At 39.0% G+C, this 26,427-nt stretch overlaps 1 protein-coding gene across 1 annotated transcript; it reads left to right on the top strand.

Annotated features, from left to right (window-relative positions):
* On the top strand, positions 1-26,426 carry LOC136438246 (uncharacterized). The gene is made up of 19 exons (XM_066433011.1): positions 1-238; positions 10,600-10,681; positions 10,882-10,921; positions 11,671-11,803; positions 15,433-15,487; positions 15,634-15,740; positions 16,253-16,338; positions 17,172-17,239; positions 17,785-17,903; positions 20,160-20,247; positions 20,725-21,008; positions 21,680-21,734; positions 23,071-23,205; positions 23,389-23,600; positions 23,865-23,995; positions 24,141-24,261; positions 24,650-24,764; positions 25,502-25,647; positions 25,947-26,426. The coding sequence occupies exons 1-19, from the start codon at positions 80-82 to the stop codon at positions 26,205-26,207; spliced, it is 2,397 nt and encodes a 798-aa protein (XP_066289108.1). The 5' UTR covers positions 1-79; the 3' UTR covers positions 26,208-26,426.
* The last annotated feature ends 1 nt before the right edge of the window (position 26,427 follows it).

The raw sequence follows: 26,427 nt of genomic DNA on the forward strand, positions 1-26,427 counted from the left end.
AATTGGGGTGGTTGAATCGCGCTCTCGTTGTTTCTGAACATGTTTCGCTTAGTAAAAGTGACGATTGAAAATAGCTAAAATGCGCGTTGGGACGTTCCTTCGTGTTGTCTGGCTGGTCTTCCTTGTCGGAGCGGCTTCAGCGAACCTGGTGAGACTCGTCCCGAACACGGCGTACGTCTACAGCTATGTGGCCACGTCCAGGCTGGGGGACATAGCCGTGTTTGTCACCAAGGCACGGGTATGTGCAAACATTATGCCTTTTTTAACGGACGAATAATATAATTTCAGTTTGTTGGTTTTTTTATCGCCAAATCGTGTTTATTACACCCATGAGAAATTCAGGTATTGTTTGGGGTGTGTCTGCGTGCCTGTCTATATTTCCACGTATTTGCGGTCAGCAAGATGACAAGATCCTTTGAATGGATTGTGGTTAGGTACGTGAGCAGGTGTTAGAGAGACAAATGATGTATCTAGGCTTGAAATCGCTAAAAAATGTACGTCTGGTGTTTAGAGTCTCTGTCTGCGGGTCTTTGTGTCTGTCCGTGTCTTCATGTTTCCGGATATTTTTGGCTAGCACAACTTTAGAATGTCTGAATGGATTGTGATGATATGATATGATATAATATGACATTTTGTTTGTGGGTAGGTCTTGACGAAATGACAAGGTTCACTTGAGTTATCTGTCTGCTTTCCTTGATCTTTGGTCCTGGGCATGCTTTGGTCTTAATTTTTTTGAGGCAAATAGATATTGATGGAGGGACAGTTTTTTTCCGTCTTGTTGTCTGTCTGTGTATGTGTTTAAAAATATGGACATTACATGTTTTGGATTTTGTTTGTGACAGCTTGCTTTTGATGTAAGGAAGAAGTGATTTTGCGATGCCTTGATCGTCAGCAAAACGCAGTTTGTTTAGTGACTCTGGGTCAGAGTTGGCCTCCTTTGTTATTTAGTACAGTGTGAACAGTGAAGGTGAGAGTACGCATCCATCTTACCTGAGATAACCTGGAGAGACCGTTTATTGCACTCGGCTGTTAAAGTGCTCTCATGTTGAATATCTTGTCCGTCCGCATCTAGGATATGGTACTCCAGTCTGGTCACCGCACAGATGGAACCCGGTTTACCAACTGAAAAAAATTCAGAAAAGGGACACGAAAAGAGTACCAGGACTCAAGACCTTGTCGTATGAGGGCAGGCTCAAAATCTGAAAGCTCCCCAAACTGGTCTACAGGTGGCTAAGAGGTGATATCTAATAAATACATTACATCACAAGTACATTCACGGTTTATATGACACAACAAATCCTTTCCAACTGAACCCTGGGCAGAGAACGAAAGGACACAACCTCAAAGTAACAAGAAAGCCTTTCAAAGGAAACATAAAACCACACACCGTACTGTTCTAAGATCTGCCAACATTTCTCCTGTTTACCCAATCAATACAGTCAAACCTGTCTATAGCGGTCACTCAAGGGACTGGCCAAAACTGGCCGCTAAGAACAGGTGGCCGCTATGGAGAAAATGTCGATTAATTGACCACGAGTGACACATATTTTCAGTACCCACTGAGATACATTTATTCACCGTACAGTACACATGTAAACAGGTAAGGCACATTTTTGAAGTTCGATTGTTGTTCTTTTACTCCTAGTTAGTTAAGAACAAAATACATGTTGCTCAGTTGTCACTTACTGTTCGTTTTCGACCGTTTTCAAACATAAAATCGTGGCGACAATTTTCCTCAGTCTCTTGTTGTGGCTTGTGTTGATCAGCATCTACCATTATGCTAATAGGGTACTCAGAAGAAGGTCGCTCTTTTGAAGGCTTTTTGTCTTTTCAGAAAATTGCAACAGCCCAAATTTTACATCATAGAAGTATTATCCACATTCATTTTGAAGCTTTTGGTTTAGTAATTATCCTCTGTGATACTTTGCAGCAAAATAAATTTAGTATATTATACCTCCGTAACAGTGGTGTCTTCCGTTGACCTTTATGCTGCTACCTATCCAGTTTGTATCAGCGCCATTTTGAAAATTGCGCGACACACGTTTTGAGCACAATTTGATGAATTCCCGGTGAAAATGGAAATTGGGCCGGCATTCAAACATTTCACGAACTTACCGCATCAGGTACATGTGTGGGTTGTATTTTCCAAAAGGCTGCCGTAATATTTGTCCAGTCGAAAAGCACAGAAATTGTCAATTTTACCACGATGTACAAACGCAAGCCATGTGAAGAAAACTATACTTGACTTCGCGTCAAACCATGGATTTTCTAACAAAGATAAAACATTCTGGTTTTCTTTATTATGATCCTATCCAGTTGAGGCCGCATAAATTTGACAACTGCGTGAAAAAATGAAGATTTTGAACCCGGCGTGCGGTGGCGATGCGGCTTCCACCGGCGCGCCGTGACCGTTATCGGCAGTGTTACTGTACTCGCGGGACCGAAAATCGTCTGGCCGCGACCGCGTTGGACAGGTGGCCGCTATAGCCTAATTCTTAATGCTTATGTCAATGGGAAAAATCCAAGGGACCGACAAAAAGTGACCACTATGGGCAGGTGGCCGCTATGCAAAGGTGACCGCTAATACAGGTTTGACTGTAGTTTGTTTCTTACGTACGAAGACAATGTGTAGTTTCTGCTGGTACTCGCATCATTACACCCCTTCCCCTTCTAATAAGCGAACTGGGATCCACTAAGCATCGGGTTGCTCTTGTTCGTTGTTCAAGAATCTTTGCAAATATTTTTTGCGTTTAGTTCTTTATTTTGACATTGGTATTTACATACATTGCGTTCTTTCTTGTTCCCTGTTATGTTATCAGCATGTCATTCGATTTGGGCAATTTGATCCTCCAGTACACACCGTTATATCTATACTTTCTGGAAGATAATGGTGAGCCATTCATTGCCAGTCTCTATACACGCTGCATTGGCCTCTGCGGCCTCTGTAGGTTAACCATCGTCCACTGAGACCTTGTTTATTAGGCTGCGGATCTTATCTTTGCTCATTAGAATCAATATTGCAGAATTAGATGGGTAATATGTACCCCTGAATTACACTGATCTTATCATACAGTCCTATTTACACATATGTACTCATTGAAATCATGAAAACAAAGAATCGAAAAAAAACACACATTATGACTCAGTGTAGATTTGTCTGTGGAGCAGTCGAATAGCGCAGGAAGAAAGGAGTTGCACAGTTTGTTGGTCCGAACCTTGGAGACACAGATTCAACAAGGGATAAGGAGAAACACAGGCCTGTTCTTCATGTTGTAAACGGCTGACGATCCAGCAGACTTTGGGGCACTGGGGCGACATTTGCGGACCTCCAGATTGCTGGTGCTCTGCTACCATGGTTTTTTAAAAGGTATTGAGCAAGTGGTACCAGATACTCGTGCAAACTCCCTTAAAAAGGATCCGGACTTGAGGGGTAAATTGGCCCCCATAACTACATAACCTCATAAAACCCCCAGACTGTCTACAAGCTGAAAACAATGTTTGGGAGGAGATTTGCGTATAGAACTGGTCAAATTCAAATATCTTTCTCTTTTGTTTTTCAAGGAAACATAGTCAAACCTTGCTGAATGGCCAAGCTAGATGTAGCAAAGTTCCATAATCAAGGCTTGTACCATCTGCAACTTTAAGTATTTGGAAAACCAACCTTGTGCTCAAATTTCAACTTTCAAATCTAAGCATTACAGTGTCTAATTGTATCTATATCTTGCAAATGTCTTCCTCACAGTAGAACAAGCTTTGATAGTTGTGTTTCTAGATATATGTAGAACTGTACATGTACTGTAACTGCTAGCCATGTCTCACATTACCAGTGAGAGCATGGCAAGCCAGGGTTGCCATTAATTTATATTCTGGGTTAGGTGAAACTAACTTCTTTAGATACAGCTTTAATTTCTTATCTTCTGTCTGTTACATTTCAACAATGCTTTGAAGAGAAACTTGTGTAAGTCACTGTCTTAGCCAGGCCTCCACCAATGTGAACACCACGACAGTCAGTAGCAGACTTGCCCTGGTAGTTTACTTTAACCGAATTTGTAGGGCGATTTAATAGTGCAAGCTTTCTCTTTAAAATCCAGTTTATCTGGTCTACAAGATTTCCTAGAGTTTGTAGCTTTCAGGAGAACCTTAAAGGCAACCTAAGCAATATTAGGGCGCTGTAAGTCATATATTCAAAATCAATTTTTTTTCTGATTTCTATCCATAGTAAGTTTAGATAACACTATCCCATCGCATATCGACCATCATGGAGCAAACATGTGATGTCGTTGTGTGGTGGGAACTCATTGAAAATCTGAGCACTTGGAGGCCAGCCATCATTTCAAATCTTCCGAACATGCACAATTCTGACCGATAAGTCCCGAACGCTTCCGAAGAAATGATCACGTGGTCATGGCTCAATGTGCTTGGGCATTGTGACGTCACGCGGCCGGAAGTTACCGAAAATTGTCGACAGAAAGCGGTTACGGCTGGATTCTGGGCTGATTTTTTTGGGGACCCAATAAATGAAATACTCCTTTTGTGGCTTGCTTCTGTGCTATTTTTAAACGCCCAAAGTATGAAATAATGATGCAGATGTGCTAATATAGGGAAGTAAATGTAAATTTCAACCTTACCAAACAGAATTATTTTCCCCAGGATATTTCAAGTTTTACCCCCTGAAATCGCTTAGGGCACCTTTAATTTCTCTAATGGTGCACAGGAAAATGCCTGGCTCATTGAGAGGTAGAGGGAACATGCGGAAACTTCTCGGTCACTTTCCCATTCACATCTACCTTTGGTTTATGAGGGCATTCGCACTTGAGATGTGGTAACGATAAAAAGACAGTTTATATCTTGATTCTGAGACTCCACCACAAAAGTGACGTCTGTGTCACTGGAAATCAGCTTGTCTGCTTAGATTAGCCATTGTACTCTTTTTTTTCATGCAGGTTTTATCATTTGTCTGCACAGACTTGACCTTGACCAGGGAAATGGATTTTATATGGGACATGATCATGGGGAACTCGGCCACATTCTCCTCCACTGTTTTTCATTGAAACACAACACAACAGACCAGTTCAGCCTGGCTAGGATCACATATACATAGAATATACAGATAATACATATACAGAAAATATGTAGAGTAGTTTAGGCTAGTAGCCCTAAGTTGGCTCTGTTTAACAGATAAACGCGGCCACACTGATAATGATAATGAAATACAGTTATAGTTTGAAAAATGCATTAACCAGTGGCAAAATTAGCTAAGTCGTAAATAATAGGGGTCTCATACTTGCTACAATCTGTGACTTAATTTGATATGGTGTGCATATCCAGGCATAGCTGACGTTCATGTGTAAGTTAATTCTATGATTAAACTATTTATGGAGAAATGAGATCTCCGAACTATTTTGTAAAAAGATATGGTCAATGTGTTTTTTAAATATAGAGATCTTTATTGACACAACAAAAGCACAGCGACTTTCGTAAGGTCTACTACATACATACATACAAACGAATAAGTGCATACAAATGAGTTTGATTACATACAATCATATGGGATAGGGCAACATATCGAAATATCGCATGTGATATACTTATACATTGCTTGTTCTAATGTCCAAACATTCTTTGATGAATATACCTATCTGTACACAGTAAGGATTATCACCTCCTAGTATGTAATTGAATCTATCGACAGAACGGAGCGCATTGAATTCATTTGAACAACCGGATATAAAGGTGAATAGCTTTGAGCGTTTATCCTTATATCTTGAACAATTCATGATAAAGTGACTTTCATCTTCAATTTCATTTGGGCAGAATGGACAAAACCTTTGATCACGGGGAATTTTACGATACCTTCCAGCTTCAATGTTCAATTTATGGCTACATATTCTTATCTTTGTAATTGATCTACGAATTTCAAAATTATGTATGCTTGCGAGATACTTTTCTTGTCCATATCTTGTCTTTAAGGCGGAATAAATGGACAGTTTTGAATTGTTTTGAATAGAACTATGCCATTCTTGTATATATATATCCTGCAGACGTTGTCGTAACTGGTTGGTTAACATATCGGTCTGATATAGTCTAGGGTTTGTCCATACATGCCCAAACCCGTTATAGTTAAGAATATCATTAACATGGTTCACCCAGTCATGATTACCAGAATGTAGAACGTCGTAAGCTTCACGTAACAGGGTATCTTGGGGTAAATTTAATAAACGATGCCAGTATTCGATAATTTGTATCTCGGCCTTAATCTTGATTGGGAATGTTCCTAATTCGCCACGGATACCGTCATTGGATGATTTTCCATGCACACCGAGTAAAAATTTATGGAAATTCATATCAATAATATCAAATTCTGGTATATGTGGAGGAAGACGTAAATTTTCAATTACTAAGTTGTCTTTTTCTAAATTTAGGTCAGACGCCAGCCTGAGTAATTTATCTTTGTCTATTTTTTTCTCAAAACGAATCACATAAGAATGGGTGGAGTCTGAACAGACACTTTTTCTAATACTTGCAGGAAAACTATCCTCCAGACCAAGTTTCTTTAAAAGAATGGAGAGTACGTTTTTTGGAGAAGATTGAGGAATTTGTTTAGATACAATATATTTCACTGTTTTAGAGGTTTGGTCGAAACATGTTAGTTCGGCTCCATATAAAAATATAGGCCGTACAAATTTGTCAAATAGGCTGAGCCCTAAGTGAATTGGAATATTTCTTTCAGAATATAGAAGTGACTTGAGTTTGAATAATGCTCTCATGGCTTTAGTCTTTAAACACTTTCTGGCAGTTTTAAATTTACCCGAAGACGTCAGGGGAATACCAAGGTAAGTATAACTGTCGGTAACGTTTATTTCTTTACCGTATATATAGAATTTATTTAATGATATGTTTGTGGCGCCTTTTGAGAAAACAAGCACCTTCGTTTTAGATACATTCACACTTAGTTTCCATTTGTTGCAATACATTTCCAGCTTACTTATACAATTCTGGAGCCCATCTTTGGACAATGAGATCAAGGCAAGGTCATCTGCCCAAGATAAACAATTTAGTGATTTGTAACTTAAAGATGCTGGATCACATTCATCACAATCAAAGCATTGCGGCAGGTCATTGATAAAGAGATTGAATAATAATGGGCTGAGGTTGCAGCCCTGCCTTACTCCACAGGTGGAGACAAAGGGACTTGACAAACCATTTTGTAGTCTGACTACATAATTAACATCACAGTACATGGATTGTAACACATTGAAGAATTTACCACCAACACCATAATTCGATAATTTATAGAATAGGCCATCCCGCCATACACTGTCAAATGCCTTCTTCATGTCGACAAAGCAAACATATAATTTCCCTTTCTTTTTTTGTATATATTTTTCAATAAGTGATTTGAGAATGAAAATATTATCCGAGGTTCGGCACTTTTTTCTAAAGCCAAACTGAGTGTCGGCTAATAGATCATTACTTTCTACAAAGTTCTGTAATCGAGAATTTAGAAGAAGTGTAAATAATTTTGACAAACAACTTGAAATGGCAATCCCTCTGTAGTTGTCAACATTAGATTTGTCTCCTGATTTAAAAATCGGTGTTAGAATACTTGTATTCCAGTTGGATGGAAACGTGCCGTTAAGTAGAATTGTGTTAAACAGAATTACCAATGGTTGACATAATTGTTCTGCCCCGTGCTTTAGCATCTCATTTGAGATAGAATCTATACCACATGCTTTTCCAGATTTCAGTGATTGCAAACCATTTAGAACTTCTTGTGCTGTGAAAGGGTAATCTAAGGAGCTTGTAGCGTTGTTATCTAAATGTTTGAGACGAGTAGTGACGATTTTTTCGAAAGCAATGTCAAATCTATTATGTTTCACTAAATTATTTAATCCTTGGAAATGTTCTGTCCATTCATTACTAGTAATGTTGGGGTCTATACTACCACTTTGTTTTTTGCCGTTTACTTCCTTGTCAAGAAAGTTAAATAATGACCAAAATTCATTAGGATTATTTTCATTTAGTCCTTCCAATTTGGTTAGTAGCTCATTTTTATAATTCCGTTTACGTTGCTTAATAAGTCTTTTATAATCTCTCAAAGCTGAAAAATACTTAATTCTTGTTTCCTGAACCCATGGTTCTTTCCGCAGTGTGGACGACAATACTTTTAATCGTCGACGCAAGGACCAACAATGTTGATCAAACCATACTTTGTTCTTTTTAGCTTGTGTGGTTTTCTTGTTTTGTTTATTATATCTTCTATTTAGGGATTTTTTTGATACGTCTAATAGTATTTCAGTTAAACTTGTGACGGCGTTCTCTGACGAGTGAAATGTTTTTTGGCAGAAATCACTCAGTTTTGAAAAAGTGTCTTTGTTTTTCATTGTTTCTTTAAATAATTCTTTTGATTCCTCGTTCCATATAAATTGTGTTGGTTTAGGATTGATTCCACTAACCTCTTTTGAAACAAGAGGAGAATGCTTAGTCGACAACGAAAAGGAGATGTGACAGTGATCGGAAAATGGTGATAGGGAATTAACATGGATATATTGTATATCAGTAAGCATTGTCCTTTGAGTAATGCAGTAGTCTACGACACTCGACCCATTATAATGATAACAGGTAAAATCACCTTTGAGATCCCCAGCAAATCTACCATTTAATATAGTCAAGTCAGCCGATGAGCATAATTCTATAAGACGTTTACCATAATTGTTTACTTTAACATCCCTGTTGTTTCTTATCTTGATGTCAGAAAAGTTGTTTGTTATGGGGTCATCTGGGACATCAAAATATGTTTCTGTGAGTGATCCAGTTCTTGCATTGAGGTCTCCTAGAATAATTATATCACCTAGATTCGAAAATTTACAAATATCACTGGATATTGTATCAAATGGGTCAATTTGTACAGAATTGGAGGATTCAGGAGGGATGTAGATATTGCAAAGAAATATATCATTTTCAAGACCGAAAAAGTGTTTATCAAATTTGCACCAAATACTATCCACTGAACTACTTTCTAATTTACTAATCCCTTTTCTAAATGAGCTTTTGAAAAAAGTCGCTACTCCACCCGAGTTGCGTTTTGCCCTCTTATTCCTACATCTATTACTACTAAACAGACTATATCCTGGAATAGAAAAATCTACATAGTTGTCTGCCCAAGTTTCCTGGACACAGACAATATCGCTATTTTTGAAATAATTACAAAACTCTACGTCACTAATTTTTTTCCTAAAACTACCTTGGACATTCCAACTTGAGAAAACTAATGCGGACTTTTTCCCCATCTTCTTGAAGATATTGAAGTATATAGTAGCTACATGAAGTTAGTTATGCGATCATAATATTAGACTGTAAATATAAATATAAGTATAGTCAAACTGCTCTATATGAATAATAGACTATCGGTCCTTTTCTAACCAAATACAATAACAAGAGCGTTACCTTGATAGCCGTGCGAGTTCATGTAATCTCTAAGACATAAATATATATATATGTATATAGTCAGCGCCATGCGCGAGGTTGGACGGTCACATCCAGGCATTGTAGATAATGCGGTCATGCGCTTACAGCTGGAAAAGTGCCATTTTGGGGGTGCAGTGCAGTTTGTAATTGCTATAAAAAGACATTGGATGTAATGAAACTGTTGGCAATTGTTTTACATGATCTAGGGTAAATATTCTCAACATGAGATTGATAACATTGGTGTATTTTCTATAGCTTCATTACGAACGCGCTCACGTAAAACACGTATTATATCATGTAAGCCTATGTGGCAAAAAAACTCATGAATGAGACCTTAAAGAAAGTTGATGCTTCAAAGTGCTGCTTTGTACACTGCCCCCTCCCCATTGAAAAACAACTCGTGACAATTGAACGGGGCGATGCTGATGTTTCAAAATTAGTTTATCAAAGAACTAGACATGGTAACATGTTTAGTCTCTGTTTCAGGAACAAATTATCGTTGGCAATTCACCCTACATTATAACATGTCTGTTTCTGTTGAAGCGTTTTTCTTCGAAAGCATGATGATAGTCAGTGCATTAGATACGAAATGTTTCTTTGTCGACAATGCACTCATCCAGTTCACCTCATCTCCATTGATTACCTTTGTCATGTATGTTATGCAAGCCAACACTTCCTTTCTGATTTTGCACTTTCTATAAGTTAGTTACTTAGTTAGTTAGTTAGTATCCGGTTTATCGTCTTCTTTTCCCCATCATCTGGGGGTTTGAGGTGCTTTAAATTATTTGAAAAACATGCAAATAGGTGTAACATGTCTATAGCTACTCGGAATCATTGTATCCCTATTTCCAAACGTCTTGCATGTGTTAGCGTCTCTCCAGTCTCTCTATGCTTGAAATCGGTAAGATTTTGGTATGTATAAGTATTGCAAGAAACTAAAGATGCATCTAACCTCCTATAAATGAGGATCCGATAGTACAGGAATGTATGTACTGAATTCAATCTGTAATTGAGAATAGTGCTGCACACTGTATTAGTGCTAAATCAACAGGGGCATTTAATTGGCATGAATACAATTGTGCATGAATATCGGAGACCATTGATTTGTATTAATCCTTTCCTTATTATCAGGTACACATCGCTGTGCTGGATGTTTCTACGGCTGACTATCAGTGTCAATTGACAGTCGAAAGGTTTTCTCAACATGCAAACGGTGAGTTTGTTTTATCCATGTTTTGATTAAGGTCACTAGCAAAAACAGTCAAAGACAATAACAAAAATGATTTCTCAATTTGGAAAGACTATGATATTACAAAAAATTGTAATGTGACGTTAATGAAAGAAGAATGTCAAAATTTATGAAGATAACTATTTACTTTGAAACAAATCAAACTGTTTTAAAATTTCCTACAGGAAGGACTGATCACTCCAGTCACTGGGACTTTACAAAATGGTATGGTCGAAAAGTTCTGTTAAGCTGATTAGAGGCAATTACACATTACCGTGTGGGTGTTTGTTGCCTTTTGATCGAACATTTTCAAAACCTTTGTAACAATCTAAGTGCGGAGCAATTTCCAACATTGAATAGCAAGGTTCTTTTATTCACAACCAAGCATTTTACAAGGGCCGACGCTTCGACAGCTGTCAGCCATCTTCATCAGGGCAATACTGACTAGTTCACAGTGCACTGAAGCTAGGTGTTTCTGCTAACAATGCAGTCCCAACCGTAACGTATTGTTTCATAAATGGATACTGTTAAGCAACAATTGTGAGATGATGGGGTTCCAAATGTAAAGTATTGTTACATTATAAGACACTGTTAAGCAACAATGGTAAGGTGATGCAGTTCCAAATGTAAAGTATTGTTACATTAAAAGACACTGTTAAGCAACAATGCTACACAGATGTCAGTTGTTAAGAATGTGGTCCCAAATGAGACTGAGTCTATACCTCCCCTCATCACGGTTAATATGGAACATGTTCTATTTAATAGAACGCCACTTCGCCTGGCCTTGCCATTGTAATAGGTAGATTGATCGACAAGCACTTTGGCAAGGCTTATCTGTCTTATTTGGCATTTTGTAAATATTTAACTGTTTCCGTTATATTTGATTTAGCATGGCACAGTTGCCATACGGTTCCCAGCATTGATTGTACAGTAAGTCAATAACCCATTGTTCTCACTGTGCCCAACCTTTCAAGGTTCTCTTTCCTTATGACACGTCACGGGGAGGTTACTGAGGTGTTTTATCCACCTGAGGAAGACCTCGAGGTTCTCAACATCAAAAAGTCGCTGGTGGGAACTCTGTCTGCCAAGCTACATGCCACCGACGAGGTTCGCGGAGAATAGATTGGTTTTGTTTGCATAGTATATTGACCTTCAACAAGTGCGTTGGAATAAAGCATACATTGTGGTGTGTCGTGTGATACATGCAGGAGCAAAAGTCAAAAGCGACACGCTGCGGTGACTGTAAGCTACGCATTACGTCACTTAGAATTTCTGATTTAGGCAAGATTTAGTGACAATGGCAGTTTTGATGTAGCATTAAGTCTAACATTTATTTATTTATCAATCTTTAAGGTAGTCCCTTCAGTTATCGAGTAACTGATTTCAAAGGGATCCCTTTTACATAACAAATCATAACAAATCAGAATACAAAAGGAATAACTTAACATAAACTTCATTAGTGATCAATTACACAATCATATAACATAAAACAGGAATGATCAAACATAGGAGTAATAAATAAAAACAATCGCAAAGGTCATACAACTGAGGGTCAGAGGTCAGATGTCAAAAGTTAAGAGATCTGTATGTTTGCCAGAGCCTGTTTAAATCTTGCAATTGATGAAGCTTGTTTGATACTTGGATGTAACTTGTTGTAGGTTGTAGCAGCCCTGTATGCGAATGTGCGCTGTCCAGATCTACTTAGGTACTTAAGTGTGTGTAGTGAATTTGCCTGCCTAGTACTATAGCTGTGGATCTATCTGTTGTAGTTAAAAGTGTCCAGGAGGTAACTTAGGGTAAGGTCATGTAGACATCTGTAGACCATGATGCATATGTGTTGACATATAACATGAATATAAAGTTGACACAACATGGTGGAAACTCGACATTAATCATATCTCCGTTATCCATTGCCCATAGATTTGTAAAGCGTATTAAATACCCATAGTTTTCAATCATCATTTTGCCACATTTGTCAAAATCGTTCATTATTGGGTGACCACCATGACTAATAACGTGGTCACAGAATTTCCCTCGCTTGAAAATCTACTGTTTTTTTATTCATTTTATTACGTTATGATATGCTTTTTGGCTGTTTAAATGATAACTCATTTGTCATTATTACGCCTTCGTGCGACATTTTCCGTGGGTGGGTACCCAGCCAATAGCTGACACTGTGTTGGCAGGGAAATTTTGCCATTCCTATTTCGCGACGCACTTTGACGAGTAGCCCTTGTGCCCGATCAATGAATGTGCGATATTAGTAATTGGGATTTGATTGTAAGATAATAAACGTGTTCGGTAATGATACAATTAAGAGTTTATGACTCGAACCGAGGTGTATATGATTTCATAAGGCCTAGAATGATTCAGTTATTGTGATAACTGATCACTTGATATTACACCCTACCTTCATATTACGGTGTCATAACCGTGTGGGGACTTCTGATTTGTTCACGTCATCTGGCTATATGATAAATATAAACGGTGTATTCCGTATCCCCCGAGGTACGGGCCCGACTCGCGACCGACCGTGTTGTATTTTATTTTTGTCATACCAACCCGAAAAAACACACATTTCAATGCAAAATGCGCCAGGAGATAAGAGAGTTGTGTGTCCTCGAACATAAAATCGTAACAACATTGATTCGAACCTCCGAATCCGGTATTCGAATTTTCGACAGCGGCGCAACCGGCGCACTCGAAATACATTCTAAATATTTTATGAAAGCCCAGCCGCCACGCCACGTACGAATTCGAACACCTTTCGAACCCTTTTCATTGTCAACGGAATCGTTCCGCGGTCCCTAGCAACGCCGTTGCTAAGGAATCGCCCGTCGCACAGCAGTTGGATGAAATTTCATCCGACTTTCACAGCTGCGTTAAACCTGATTGGCGGCCTTTTTACCAACATTGCGGTGTATGAACTAGAAGGGAATACCCTGTGCTCTTGATACAAGCCATTTTTGTGGGTTTTTAAAACGATTTTAGCTAGTTCCGTGATCATATTTGGAACACAGTAAGATTCGGAGAATGGCGGTGCCGTAAAGAGTTAAATTTGTGACGATTTTCAGATTGGGGGCATTTGCATTTCGCCCTCGATTCAGTATTAGATGAATATTGCGTCAGAATCGTAGAGTCTTCGACTATAACTGATGTAAAAATCTTGTTGGTTTGAAATCTGGGGAGGTCTGTATGTCCATATCTACCGGGGTCAAATTCTCGACTGTTTTTCGCCCAAGGGTTGCAAGGCGTTGGTGTTGTTGATTCCAGTGCAGTCGACTTTTAAACACAAGTTACGGCACTGATATACTTTCCCAGTATTGTTAAAGAATACCCACAGAAACCAACTACCTGGAGACGGACTGAATTAGGAAAGGCTACCTTAGTTTTTCGGTTACTAGTACGTAAATCCAGCGGTGCGGGTCCGTCGTGCGCTTTGTGGAACGGGCGTTGACACTAGGCATTGCGCGCTCTTTTTTGGAATTAAAACGATGCTTCTGATGAGGTGACCTCGCGCGATTTAGAAGGAAGACCATAACGGCCTCAAAATTAATAACAAGTTATACACCACCAGAAAGAAGAGACTTTGGTCTTTTCTACAGGCTTAATTTCTTTTTGTTTTGATATCGGCAAGAACGTAAAAACACGGGGCGAATATTCACTAAAATCAACTGATTTCATGTCATATTATCACATGGATACAGGTTAAAGAATCTGTAGGAGTAAACCTGGAATCTTAGAATTTATAGATACTATGAAATAATGAACATACATAGTTGTAAACTCAAACAAAGAGCTTTGTTGTAAGTAGTCCCGACGCCGGGGTGTCATAGAACGTACAACTGGCTCAAAACGGCCCGCGGTTCGCTGTTGCAAGCAGTCAGACATTTTGAGGCTAGATTGATATCACTTCGGAGCGGTGTATTGGCTTCAAACTCGGAACTCTTAAAGGGGAGACCATCGTGAACATAATGCTAGACAACAATTTGAGTTTTATGTTGCAAGTAAATGTCCAGAGTAGATAATCACTAAAAAGTCAAATCGGGCGCGTTCTATTCTGGAATTAAAATTATGACATGTCTTCGCGCGGATTGGGGGCATTTGCATTTCGCCCTCGAAATCTATGATAAGACATATACCGACAGAAACTACAGAGTTTGCTCTTTCTTACGCACTAGATTTCCTGTTGGTTTGAAATCTACAACAGGTTAAAAACAAGAGGGGAAATTACACGAAAATCACCTGATTTCGGGTTGTATTTCTGACAGAAAAGCGGTAAACAATCGGTTCAAAAATCTATAGGAGTAAAAAATGAACCTGGAATATTGTAAATAAGTTGAAAACAAGAAGATATCCGGTCATATACTCCAGCGACAAGCTTTTTTGTAAGGGGCGTTGACGCCCAGAGTCATGGAACGGACTACTTTCTCTCGCGGAAGGAAAATGAAACTGCCTCGAACTCTCGACGTGGCGTGGCGGCTGAAAGCCCATCTGATACAAGTAAAACCCCGTGTGATACGGAAAATCATCACATGATGCGGAACACCGGTATCGAACGTTTTCGCACCCAGGTTTGACATAATGTAATTTATAAAATAACGACGGAGGTCTGATCGATTGAAATCAAATCTCCTAAATTCTTGTGCTAGGTTCAGTTTAAATTATCGAAATTCTCCTTAGATTCAGTGCACTTAATGTTTATCTTTAATCAGTCTACTGTCGTATACACGTAGGTCCTGAAGGGAGGCAACAAGTGGATGTACATGGTTAATGAGACAGGACATGAAGGTATTTGTGCTATTATATCGAACTTCTGGTGACTTGTTGTTGACTTCACATTTTTTAAATAAACTGACAAATGTAAGAAAAAAAGGGAAACCCATGAACAAGTGTTATGTAATGAAAGATTCTACTTGTCGTTTCAATATTTGCAGGGGAACACTCAACGACTTACAAAGTCCGACCGTCAGCTGATGGTCTGGTGTTCCACAGGACTAAACACGGACATGTTGTGAAGAATGCCAAGACTAAACATGAGAAGGTATGTAACATTGGTATCATTCCTAACTCTAACTCTAACAACACATTGTTCTTTTACATTGTCATCTTGTCTCCAGGTGAGCTATGTTTAACCACTGAACATAAAATCAAAATTGATTTAGTTTACCAGTGGATACATTCAGGTCTGTTGCTTGACCTGTTTTTGACATACAAACAAAACTGTACTTGACCAACTCTGTATAAGGTCCATTTGCTCCTTTGTTGCCACTTTTTGTGGTCTCTTAGATTATTTTTCCGATTTGCCAAAGAATTATATATGATTAATGGTCGCGTGTTTACCGAAACAATATCTCGTCCCAATCCTGATCGGTCACTACAGACATGTATGTGTTTGCAGGGACCTAAACCTATCGATCACCCACAATCTGGCTCAAGGAATCATATGAAAAAGATAGCAGGAGCAGTCCCAACAAACACTTATCACACGCTGTTCAACATACGGTTCTACCTATACTGAATGAAGTAAATGACTCTTTCTTTCTTGTTTTATAGGAAATGACGTACAAACACGACATAGGAATCCCACATGACATCCGAGTTGTTGAAGCATTCACTGCACCAAGAAAAGCGACGGAAGGGTTTGTTTCTAATTATCTTCTCCAATAAGTTTTTCTTTTGTCGAGCGTGTGTCTGTGTGTGTATGAACACGGTAATTCAAGAATGCCAAGGTGGATTGTCTCGATATGTGGTATGTAGGTAGGTCTTTATAAAACCTCGAAATGATTTGATTTGGGGCCCCCTAATCAATTAATGAGGAACTAATGAGGAATGTCTATAAATCCGCTGTATTGAGAGATAAGACTCTCTAACCTGAGGCACCTAACACCTGTCAGTTGATACACTGTGGCAAATATTCCCCTGCTGGCAGCGTCTGTCCCCAGGGGCCGTACAGGAAATTGTCAAAAACAGAGGAATATATAGAACCTATGTCCCCCTTTTTTTCATGGATATTGTAAGTGTTGATTGATATAATGAGATGGCAATTATCCAAGTCAGAATCTAATTTGCATAATCACCGGGAAATCTTATAAACCAGCTGCTGGCCATGATAGGACTCTAAAAAACGTAACATTTATAACTGAGAAATAGACATTGATAGATAAAAGTTATGCAAATAAAGGCCTAACTTGCACAATCAATGCGAAAATGCTATGATTCAATATTGGAATTCCATACGTGTGGTATTTGAGAGTTATGTGAAGGTCAACATGGTTGAATATAAATTATACGAACGAGAGTTTAATTTGCATAATTGATCTGAAAATGCTAGAATAGCCTTTTTATGCTCACATATGGCACGTGCTGTCTTAAAGGCTTGAAATACTTACTTTGAGATAAGATACTGTTATATATTATGTTGGGTTATATCATTTTCTTGTAATGAAGATGCATGATTTTTCTTTGCTGGCAGATTTAATTCTGCGGCAGGGCTGCCTGGAGACCCAGAGAAACATCAAAAGTTGCAAGGAGATACCTTCGGTGAGAAAGTTATTGTTATTGCTACTAAACGAGTTCGCATGAAGATTTTGTTAAGTACGGCATGAATAAGATACTAGCGGATTATATCAGCATATTGAAATAACTTCAAAGACAGAAATATGATACTGAAACACTTTCCTTTAAACAAATTGACAATGCTCGGGTATAAAGTTTTCACAGATTTCAGCACTTTGGATATCACTGTACTGTAAATGCAGAAATGTTCGCGTTGATTTTATGTTCACGGTTTTCGCGGTAAGCTGTTCGCCGCGAACTTAAAACCACCGTGAATTTTTCTGCCCTTCTACCCCCTTGTCTTCAATTAACACAAACGCAAACTTAAAACCACCGCGAACATTCCATTTTCTTCCTACCGCGAAATTTAGACTACGCAAACTTAAATACATTTACATTATTTGTTTTGGACAAGTGTAATTCGATTTATGATCCATCAAACACACTGTGTTTTACCTACATGCGATGGAAACTTCCATCATCTCGTGCTCTGAAGTCTGTTTAGCTGTTTTATTACTGTTCACATCTAGATCTTCCCATGATGCACGCTAACTCGTCCAGTCACATGACCTTTGTCCGAAAGAAGCCTTTATCTGATGACGTCATCCTTCCTTCAAACCTGACCAGTGGATCCCTCATCATCGTACAGGTACTTCGCTTTATTTTTGTGTTGTTAGCTGTAAACAGCAGAGGTGATTGTCGTTTATTTAGCTGATTTCCGGCTAACGTGGACTTGAATTCATTCCTGACATTAATTGGAACTGTTACACACAAACTGTTGCCAAGGATGCTGAGAAACTTATGGGTTCTTTGTACCGCACCAGAAAGTATTTGACTCATTTTGTCATTCTGAAGCTTTCCAACAAATTGGTGGAGAGTGCCGACAAAAAACAAGGCATATGATTAAAATATCACAATCTTCTCCACCAACCTCTGCTTGGAGAGTGCCGACAGAAAACGGGGGGTATGATAGAAAGGTCAAATTCTTCTTCAACAGCCTCTAGTTGGAGATTTGGCCATACATGGAATACTGCTGTCGTTTCTGGGCTTGAGCTATACACAGAGCTCCCTAACATGTTTCAACAGTACAAAATCCCCGCTTAAGAAATCTTGTCGGAATTTAACTGTTCACTTACAGTTCCTCTAAAATGTAGCAAGCTACGGCAATTGCTCCGCCAAACCTTATTCTCGTGTGCCTTCCCACCGAAATTTCTCAGCAAGGACATATTTTGCAAGCAAATCACGCCTTTCTCTTCCGTACTCCACATCTCAGGAGGAAGTTTCACGCTTAAAGCTGCTTTTCTAAATCTATATATGCATAGAACAAACTTCCTCGTGATTGCTTTACTGATGGGTATAAACTTAAACTTTTCAAGTCAAAGGTAAACAAACTTCTGTCATCACAATTCAGTTAGTGTAACCAAAATCATCTGAGTGAGCCTTGTTTGGCATTTTTTTGTTCAACTGGATGAACATTTTTTGTATATGATATTTGGGTAGATGTTGGGAGAATGAAAGTCAAAGTAGATTTTGGATCTCGTAGCGCCTGTCCCTCGTCTTTCTGTCGGCACTGCAGTATTAAGGTAACTTAATAAAAGAACGACAGATTTCCAGTGATAATCAGTAAGCAGTACACAATAAATTAACCAATGAAGAAATTCTCTGATTGTGTTTTAGATATAAGGGTTTTAATACATTTAATGAAATATTTGATTTATGGTAGGTGGACAACAATTCGGCAAAAAGAGGCCTTATTTGCATAATCAATGCAAAAGTGTCATAAATCATCAAAGTGTTGAATGATAGAAATTTCATACTTGTGTATGTATGTAATATGTAAGTTCGTTGAATCTGTACACAACCATGCAAAGATTATGTAAATGTGGATTTCATTTGCATAATTATCCTATGGATGGATTAGGTCCCTGAACTCTTTGTGACTGATGTACATTTACGCTACATGTAGCAGAGTATTCGCAAGATGTGCAGTTGTTTAGTTGTGATAGGTCTATTTCCTGCAATTGTTGAATTTAAGTCTTAGAATTCGTGTCCAATACACACACTTTGCTTGTATTGCGTGGTATGTGTTTTTTTGTTTCTCCTAAAAATTCTAATTAGATGAATTCTCATGAAATGTTTAACATGTATGCACTAATATATGTAGCCTGAACTCCATCAAGCTCTTGTAACGGCTTGCTGCCCTGTAACCGCATAGCCGCCCAAGAGCTTGATGGCATGCGCTGCTTATCCAAGGGAACCCGCCTTTCTAAATATGGATAATTTATGCAGCCATCATCAGCCCACATGAGCTGCCTGCCATGGCCAGACTAGTTGCTAAGGGTCTAGTGCTGTTGCCATCCAGTGATTGACAGCTACAGATGTCTGATCTGCAGGTGGTAGGAATAGAGTTTCCCAGCCTCAAGTGGCTTCAGAAGTCAAAGCCCTCAAAAATCGTTAGGAATGGAGTCAAGTATAGGGGTCAAAACTTGGTTTTGGACGTGGGAGAAACTGCCATTGTCTGGCTCTAACGGAACAGATAAACCAAGGAGGTTTAAAACACCTTTTAATCGCCTTGGATGCGATATGATTTTCCCCCCACTCCCCCACCTCCACCATCTGGATCTCATTTCCCATCCCTTCCTCCCCGTCTGCCTGTGTGACAGCTAACAGACAGCTAACAGACATGCTAACTAGCTGTTTCTATGGCAATGGGGACCTGGCTGAAATCCTGGCCTCTGATTGGTGTTACTATTTTTGATAACAGCTCTCCTGGCTTAGAGCTAGTCAAGCACAAACTCCGCGGGGAGGGGACAGAAATCCCTGGACAGCTGGAGTTTGCGTTATACAGACTATAATATATGTATGTTCGTTCATTTCGTCATTACCTTTTTACTTGCTCGTTCAGCCGGAACAACCAGACCTTCCTCTGGAAGGGTTGCAGGAGGACATCATCGGGAATCTGACCTGTGTGAGGAAGCATCAGACTAAAGACCGTGAGTACCGACTGAGAACGTAAAAACAATTATTTAAGGGATGGACGATTGCTTTAGTTCATGGACAGGGATTATTATGTCCACATAAGTTTCAATCCTTCAGTCTATGAATAACTATTCGATTCTTAGCCATGCCTCATTGTTCATCGCAGGACCATCAATCATTTCCAGTCAGTAAAACAACCACTTGCGTTAGTTCCTTCAAATTTGTTTCTCTTACATTGGATGCAATGTCCCCTTTGCTTTAAATACAGTTTTCAGGCTTCCGAAAATAATTAAATCAGATTGGTAGAATATAGGATTTAGGAGAATCTTTTTACACAACGTCAGCAGGTGAGATTACCTGGTTGTGTAAAAAGAATCTCCTAGATCCTAGCTTTCAGTCTGTTCAAAATGGCAGACTGTCATACTCAAGTACTGCTCAAAAAGTGTAACTTTCTACAGATACTCACGAAACATTCATGTCAACCATTTCAGAGTCAAGAACAAGAAGCACTTGTTTCTTACAACTTGTCAAACTCCTACGCCGCCTGTCAGAAGCCGACCTTGGCGCACTGTCCAGTCGGTTTGTCAAGGTCAGGTATCAGAACAGGGTAGAGGAGGAAAACTGTGACATCATGGTGGACGCCCTGGGGAGTGTGGGGACTGAGTCTGCGCAGAGACTTCTCACACTGAAAGTTCTCAAAGCTGAGGGAGCTCAAGCAAAACTGGTACAGCGCATGCTCATAAGTTACGTGAGCATGACCACACCTCCCATTGAGGTGAGTCCCCTAAGTGCAAATGATACACCGCACGCACATAGCTTAGGTGAGCATTAGTACACCTCCTATAGATCTGAGTCTCCTCAAATGACGTCATCTTGATAAGTGTTTCAATGTTGACCGGTTTATTGCCGGATTTGTGATTTATGCTAGTCGGTAATAAAGCAAATTCAAAAGACGAGAAGACACCATTCTTCGCTAGGCTCTTAACATCCGCCGTCAGTCAAAAAAGTTTAATTTGTTAAATTATATACATACTACATACATACATGCATTCATAAAAGTTACCATTTTAAGGAAATCCATACTATTTGTTATATTTACTAGTACCGAACGTTGTTGGCGTTCTGATTTAGGACAGCTTTTCACCAGACGGCGGTCGTTAAGCGACCAAAGTTGCAATTGGGTTTGTGTAGCCATTGGAAAAATGGTGTAAGATGTAAGAGCCTGATTCAAAACGCAACAAAACACACAAATAGTAAAAACAAATCGATTTTCATCTGTGAAATTCGTTGAGCGATTTTCTTCATCATTGGCGTTCAGCGGTTGAAGGTGTTTTACTACTTATAACACAATGTACTATAACTACTATAACTACTACTACTACTACTACTACTACTACTACTACTACTACTACTACTACTTATGCTAATGTTTGGAATTTTCCAAAGGATTTCCTGACAGCCCTAGAGGAGATATGTTTCACAAAGAATGTCGGGTACAAAGGTAATTATAAGCTTGAGATACTACTCCAACCTTGGTCAAATATCTGAAGTTTCAATTTTCTGAATTTTCCACTCAAATGTTGTACAAGCTTCCATTAATTATACAAATAAGCTGCTATTTGCATAATTCTTATCTGTTAATATTCACTTTCCTCTTGATAACAGTTGTCTCAATAACAGCTGTCCCAAGAAAAAAGTTTTATCCTGACACTGAATGCTTTGATAGCATTCTATCGGTAGTGCAAATTAAGCCCTACTTTGTATCACCTATCCCTAATAACATTTATCTCTACTTAGATTCAAAATGCAATAGTTATTACATTCCGTCATTTACCAGTATAGAATTATTGCATGTTCTGATGGATTCAACTTCAAAGTCTGATACTCATCGACATTCCTATCTTTCTAAGTTACAATTATCACGTGTTTAATTTAAGGTACTATTATAGACTGCAGCTGACTTGCATAGAATACCCCCGTCCATAATGCATATTAGGTCTTGATATGCATAAACAAAATCTAAGAATGCCAATCACACCTGAATTGCTTGCCTACCAAAATCATAAAAAGTCATACTCTTGCCACAATGTGATAACGAAGTATTACACTTGGTACGCCAAAAAAAGCAGTTACTCAGACAACTGCATATGATTTTGGAAACGGTCAGACGTTTCAAGTAGCATCCTCTACTTTTCGTCAGTGACTGTGAGCAAGATCAGTCGAACAGCAGGTTTATAACCACGAACTATGAATTGATATGCAAATAAGGAGAAGACAAACTTTTTTAGATAGTCCAATGGAAAGCAAATTAGACAACTCAAGACAAGGTTGAAGTAAAAGGGAACAATAGCTCCTATTGTTTTAATATTAATAGGAGCTAAAGCTGGTTTGCCCCCAAGGCTATGTCCCAAGTGCCAGACAGTTCCACCCTTAGCCCTCCTTTCCTGTTGAGGGTTGGATTGTACATCCGCTCCTGTTAATATCAAAACAATAGGAGCTATTGTTCCCTTTTACTTCAACCTTGTCTTGAGTTGTCTAATTTGCTTTCCATTGGACTATCTAAAAAATTTTGTCTTCTCCTTATTTGCATATCAATTCATAGTTCGTGGTTATAAACCTGCTGTTCGACTGATGTTGCTCACAGTCACTGACGAAAAGTAGTGGATGCTACTTGAAACGTCTGACCGTTTCCAAAATCATATCCAGCTGTCTGAGTAACTGCTTTTTTTTTGCGTATCTTATTACCTGGATGTCTAATCTTCATCGACGTATTACACTTGGTGTTTGTACAAATATAGAAACCTTTCTACATGTTAACCAATATTCCCTGATTAAAGATCCATGTGATGATTGGCTGGTGCACAACACTGCTGTGCTCATACTGGGAGCTGTTGCGGACCGACTCAAACACATGGACCTTGATAGGGCCCGAGGCCTTGTTAGAAACCTGGAAGAAAACCTTGGGATCCATGGTATGTTGTTCTTGCATTCATGGTATTGAGTAATGGAGAAAGAATGCTCAGCAGGAATATGCAAGAATATGCAAGGAATTTATTGCCATTTTAATAACAGGGTAAACAAGCCTAGGATGGTTCTATTTTCAAACAAGTACGTTACAAACGCTACTGAGACATACTACCTTTCATGAATTTCAGATCCGTGGCACCACAGACAGCTGAGGGAGGCGCTAACAGGTGACGAATTGAAGCGACATTATCACGAGAAGGCCACACTTCTCCAGGCGCTTGGGAATGCTGAGTTTGACAGCTCGTTCGATCATCTCGTATCTTACGTCAACAACACAGACAGTCCACCTCTGCTGAGGACGAGTGCCCTGTCTGCAATAAGGAAGTACAAACATGCCGAGGTAAGTCTGTGAACTATAAGCAGGTTCACAGTTTGCACTGATCATGCGCAGTAAATTGCTTTGTGGGTAATATGTCAAGGCCCCTAGCACAACCACGGCTTGACAAGACAAGAAAAAAAACTGTTAAAAAGCTAGGGGTCTTTACCTTTGACCTCACGCATACACTGTTCTTACCGTGAAACGGTTTATTGCATAAATCCAACCACAACATGCAAGAATGTAAAAAGGTAAACTATAATTTTTTCACGATACTTCACGCCTAAGGCTGCAGGTCTGCTGCTGGACAGCGCGTTGTTTGATGAAGAAGAGCACGTCCGCTATCACGCCGCACTTCAGTACCAACGACATCCCAAGGCCCTCAATCTGAGGAAAATGAAGCAAGATCTAGCTAATGGGTATACACTCAGTTATTTTCTGTTTGATATGTTTGATGACACTCTTTACAAAACACTAAAGCGCTTTTGCTACTAACTCATATCTCTAAATAGCTTTAATTTTTGAATTGCTGTTACTTAAATGTAGTAACTTTGTTGCATCTAGTTTAGTCAACGTAAGCCACTACCTGGACGACGTAATGTCACTCGCGAATGCCATGTCACAAAATCCACATCTCCGAAAACGACGAGGCGTCATGGAAGACGTGCTGGACGTGCTTACTGGGGTAAGTAATTTTGGGACTTCGGATGTTATTGATCTGAACCATACCTTCACCGTACCGAGAACATACACTGCTACCTCTCGGTCGCGACTTCTGATAAAGGTTTTAGAATCAAATTGTCGGATTGCTTGAAAAAAATTTCTTGGTTAATTAACAGGTTCACATGGAAATTTTGACAAGGAGATAAACACAGGAAGATTGGTCAGAAACTATACATGTATATGGCTTTCTTCAGTCAACATTGATCACGGTAAAAATCACTATTGATGTCAGCCCTATCACATACCAGACGGCTGTTAACAATTAGAATTGATGCAGATTTATTAGTTATTGGAAGAGGAAACTAGCATTCTCCGCCAGATTTGAGACACTAAATACTTGATTTTTTCAGGGGATCCAGTTTGAGCTGAAGTTACCTGGAGTTGAGTGGCATAGAAAAATCGGATCGGACGACATTGGGGCTGAACTCGGTCTCATCATGAAAAACAACTTCGACTTGGACATCCGTATGTTGTACTATTCTAAAATGATGTTCTTTTCACGTTCTATTCAAATAAATGCTCATTGTTCGTACTTTAGGCATTAGTACCTTAGAAATTTCAAGAGAAAAATACATTGAAAAGCATATTGTGTATCTGACACCAGAAAGCTGCAAAGTATATGTATGAGGGGAGGGCATCAGGTAATCCTCAAGCATCAAATCTCTGTAAACACCTATCAAAATAATACGGGCGGCCCGGTGCACTTCGCTGAAAGTGCAAGCCGTAGCGAGGCCATAGTTCAAAACTACCTAAAAAAAGTCACCATGTTAGGTGTCACAAAACTAGGTGCAGGATGACTGCTTTTGTTTTGCTTTTATTCATACCAAAAAGGTAACTTGTAAGCAGATATAGAGTTTTAGAGAAAAACTAACTTCTGATTCGGAGAATTAATTCTTAAAAAGTAAAAACGTTTCTGCATGATTGACTAAGATAACGTCAGGTAATTTAGTCGTTTAAGCGTTCTCATATCAGCACCTTCAACTTCATGGGAGTTCATGGAAATACAACTTCATGGAAGTTCATGGAAGTACAACTTCATGGAAGTTCATGGAAGTACAACTTCATGGAAGTTCATGGATGTACAACTTCATGGAAGTTCATGAAAGTACAACTTCATGGAAGAATCCATGTTCTTTATATCACGATGAATTGGACTCAATGAATGAATTGAAACCCTTTAAACCTTACCTGTGTTTACATAGGTCTAAGTGAAGGCCATGCAAAATTGGACATCTATGACCATGCTTACGCGAGGGGATGGTTGGGATTTTTCAATATGCATATTGACTTCATGGATACTGGAATCTGCTTCGTTGGTGGTATTCACTACAAGGTCAACATCCTGCAGGTAGGTCAGAAGTAGAAGTCCTGATGACAGCTCAATTTCTTTGTTAATATGATTGCATAATTATGAACCTATATACATTTATCATCTATATGCGGTCATTACGATTGACGAATATCGAGTTTCACTATTTGTTACTAATCTCCACGATGCTTGCAAGTGATGTAAAATGAAATGATATTTAACGTTGGTAATGTATAACAGGCTGTAAGCAGAAGACGTGTTTTTCTGCTGGTAATGATATAATTATGTTTTCATGCATATTTGTTTAGCACGCTGAGATGCATTATTTCATCTTGCAGGACTTCAACTTTAAGAAAATGCTGGAGCTCATCAAAACCTGGTTCCGAGACGTACCAGCTGTGATTAAGGATGTTAAGGCCACGATAGAAACGTTTAAGAATCTGTTTAGTCACCTCGCCAATACAACCCCAGAGGAGCTATTCAGTGCCATCCTGGACGCGATCCAAACATTTCCAGACAGAATAACTGCCATATCAAGGTTTGTACTTACAACAGAATGCCCAATTTCCAGTATGTTAGGTCGTATGGGCAGCATCTAATGTATTATTCCTTATAAAGCATGTCTATGAGTATGTAGTTGTTAACTGGTCGTTAATATAACCTCTACATCAGTCTTTTGGAGTTCGGTTCAAAGCTTCCCGTCAGGAATGTGAAAGTTAAACATTCACATGGACACTATTTGTAGTTTAGTGACTAATGAATAGTTCATGGTTCAATTAAAAATGGTCTGGTAAGACATCCTGGAAAGTAGCGTCTCAT

Source organism: Branchiostoma lanceolatum, chromosome 7, assembly GCF_035083965.1.
Source record: "Branchiostoma lanceolatum isolate klBraLanc5 chromosome 7, klBraLanc5.hap2, whole genome shotgun sequence".
Lineage (NCBI taxonomy): Eukaryota > Metazoa > Chordata > Leptocardii > Amphioxiformes > Branchiostomatidae > Branchiostoma > Branchiostoma lanceolatum.

Bases quoted from the DNA above. Each gene is read 5' to 3' on its own strand.
- LOC136438246 (XM_066433011.1), top strand. From the start codon at position 80: ATGCGCGTTGGGACGTTCCTTCGTGTTGTCTGGCTGGTCTTCCTTGTC. The intron at 17,904-20,159 runs GTACTTCGCTTT...TTGCTCGTTCAG, and splicing joins GATCCCTCATCATCGTACAG to CCGGAACAACCAGACCTTCC. The intron at 20,248-20,724 runs GTGAGTACCGAC...CAACCATTTCAG, and splicing joins GAAGCATCAGACTAAAGACC to AGTCAAGAACAAGAAGCACT.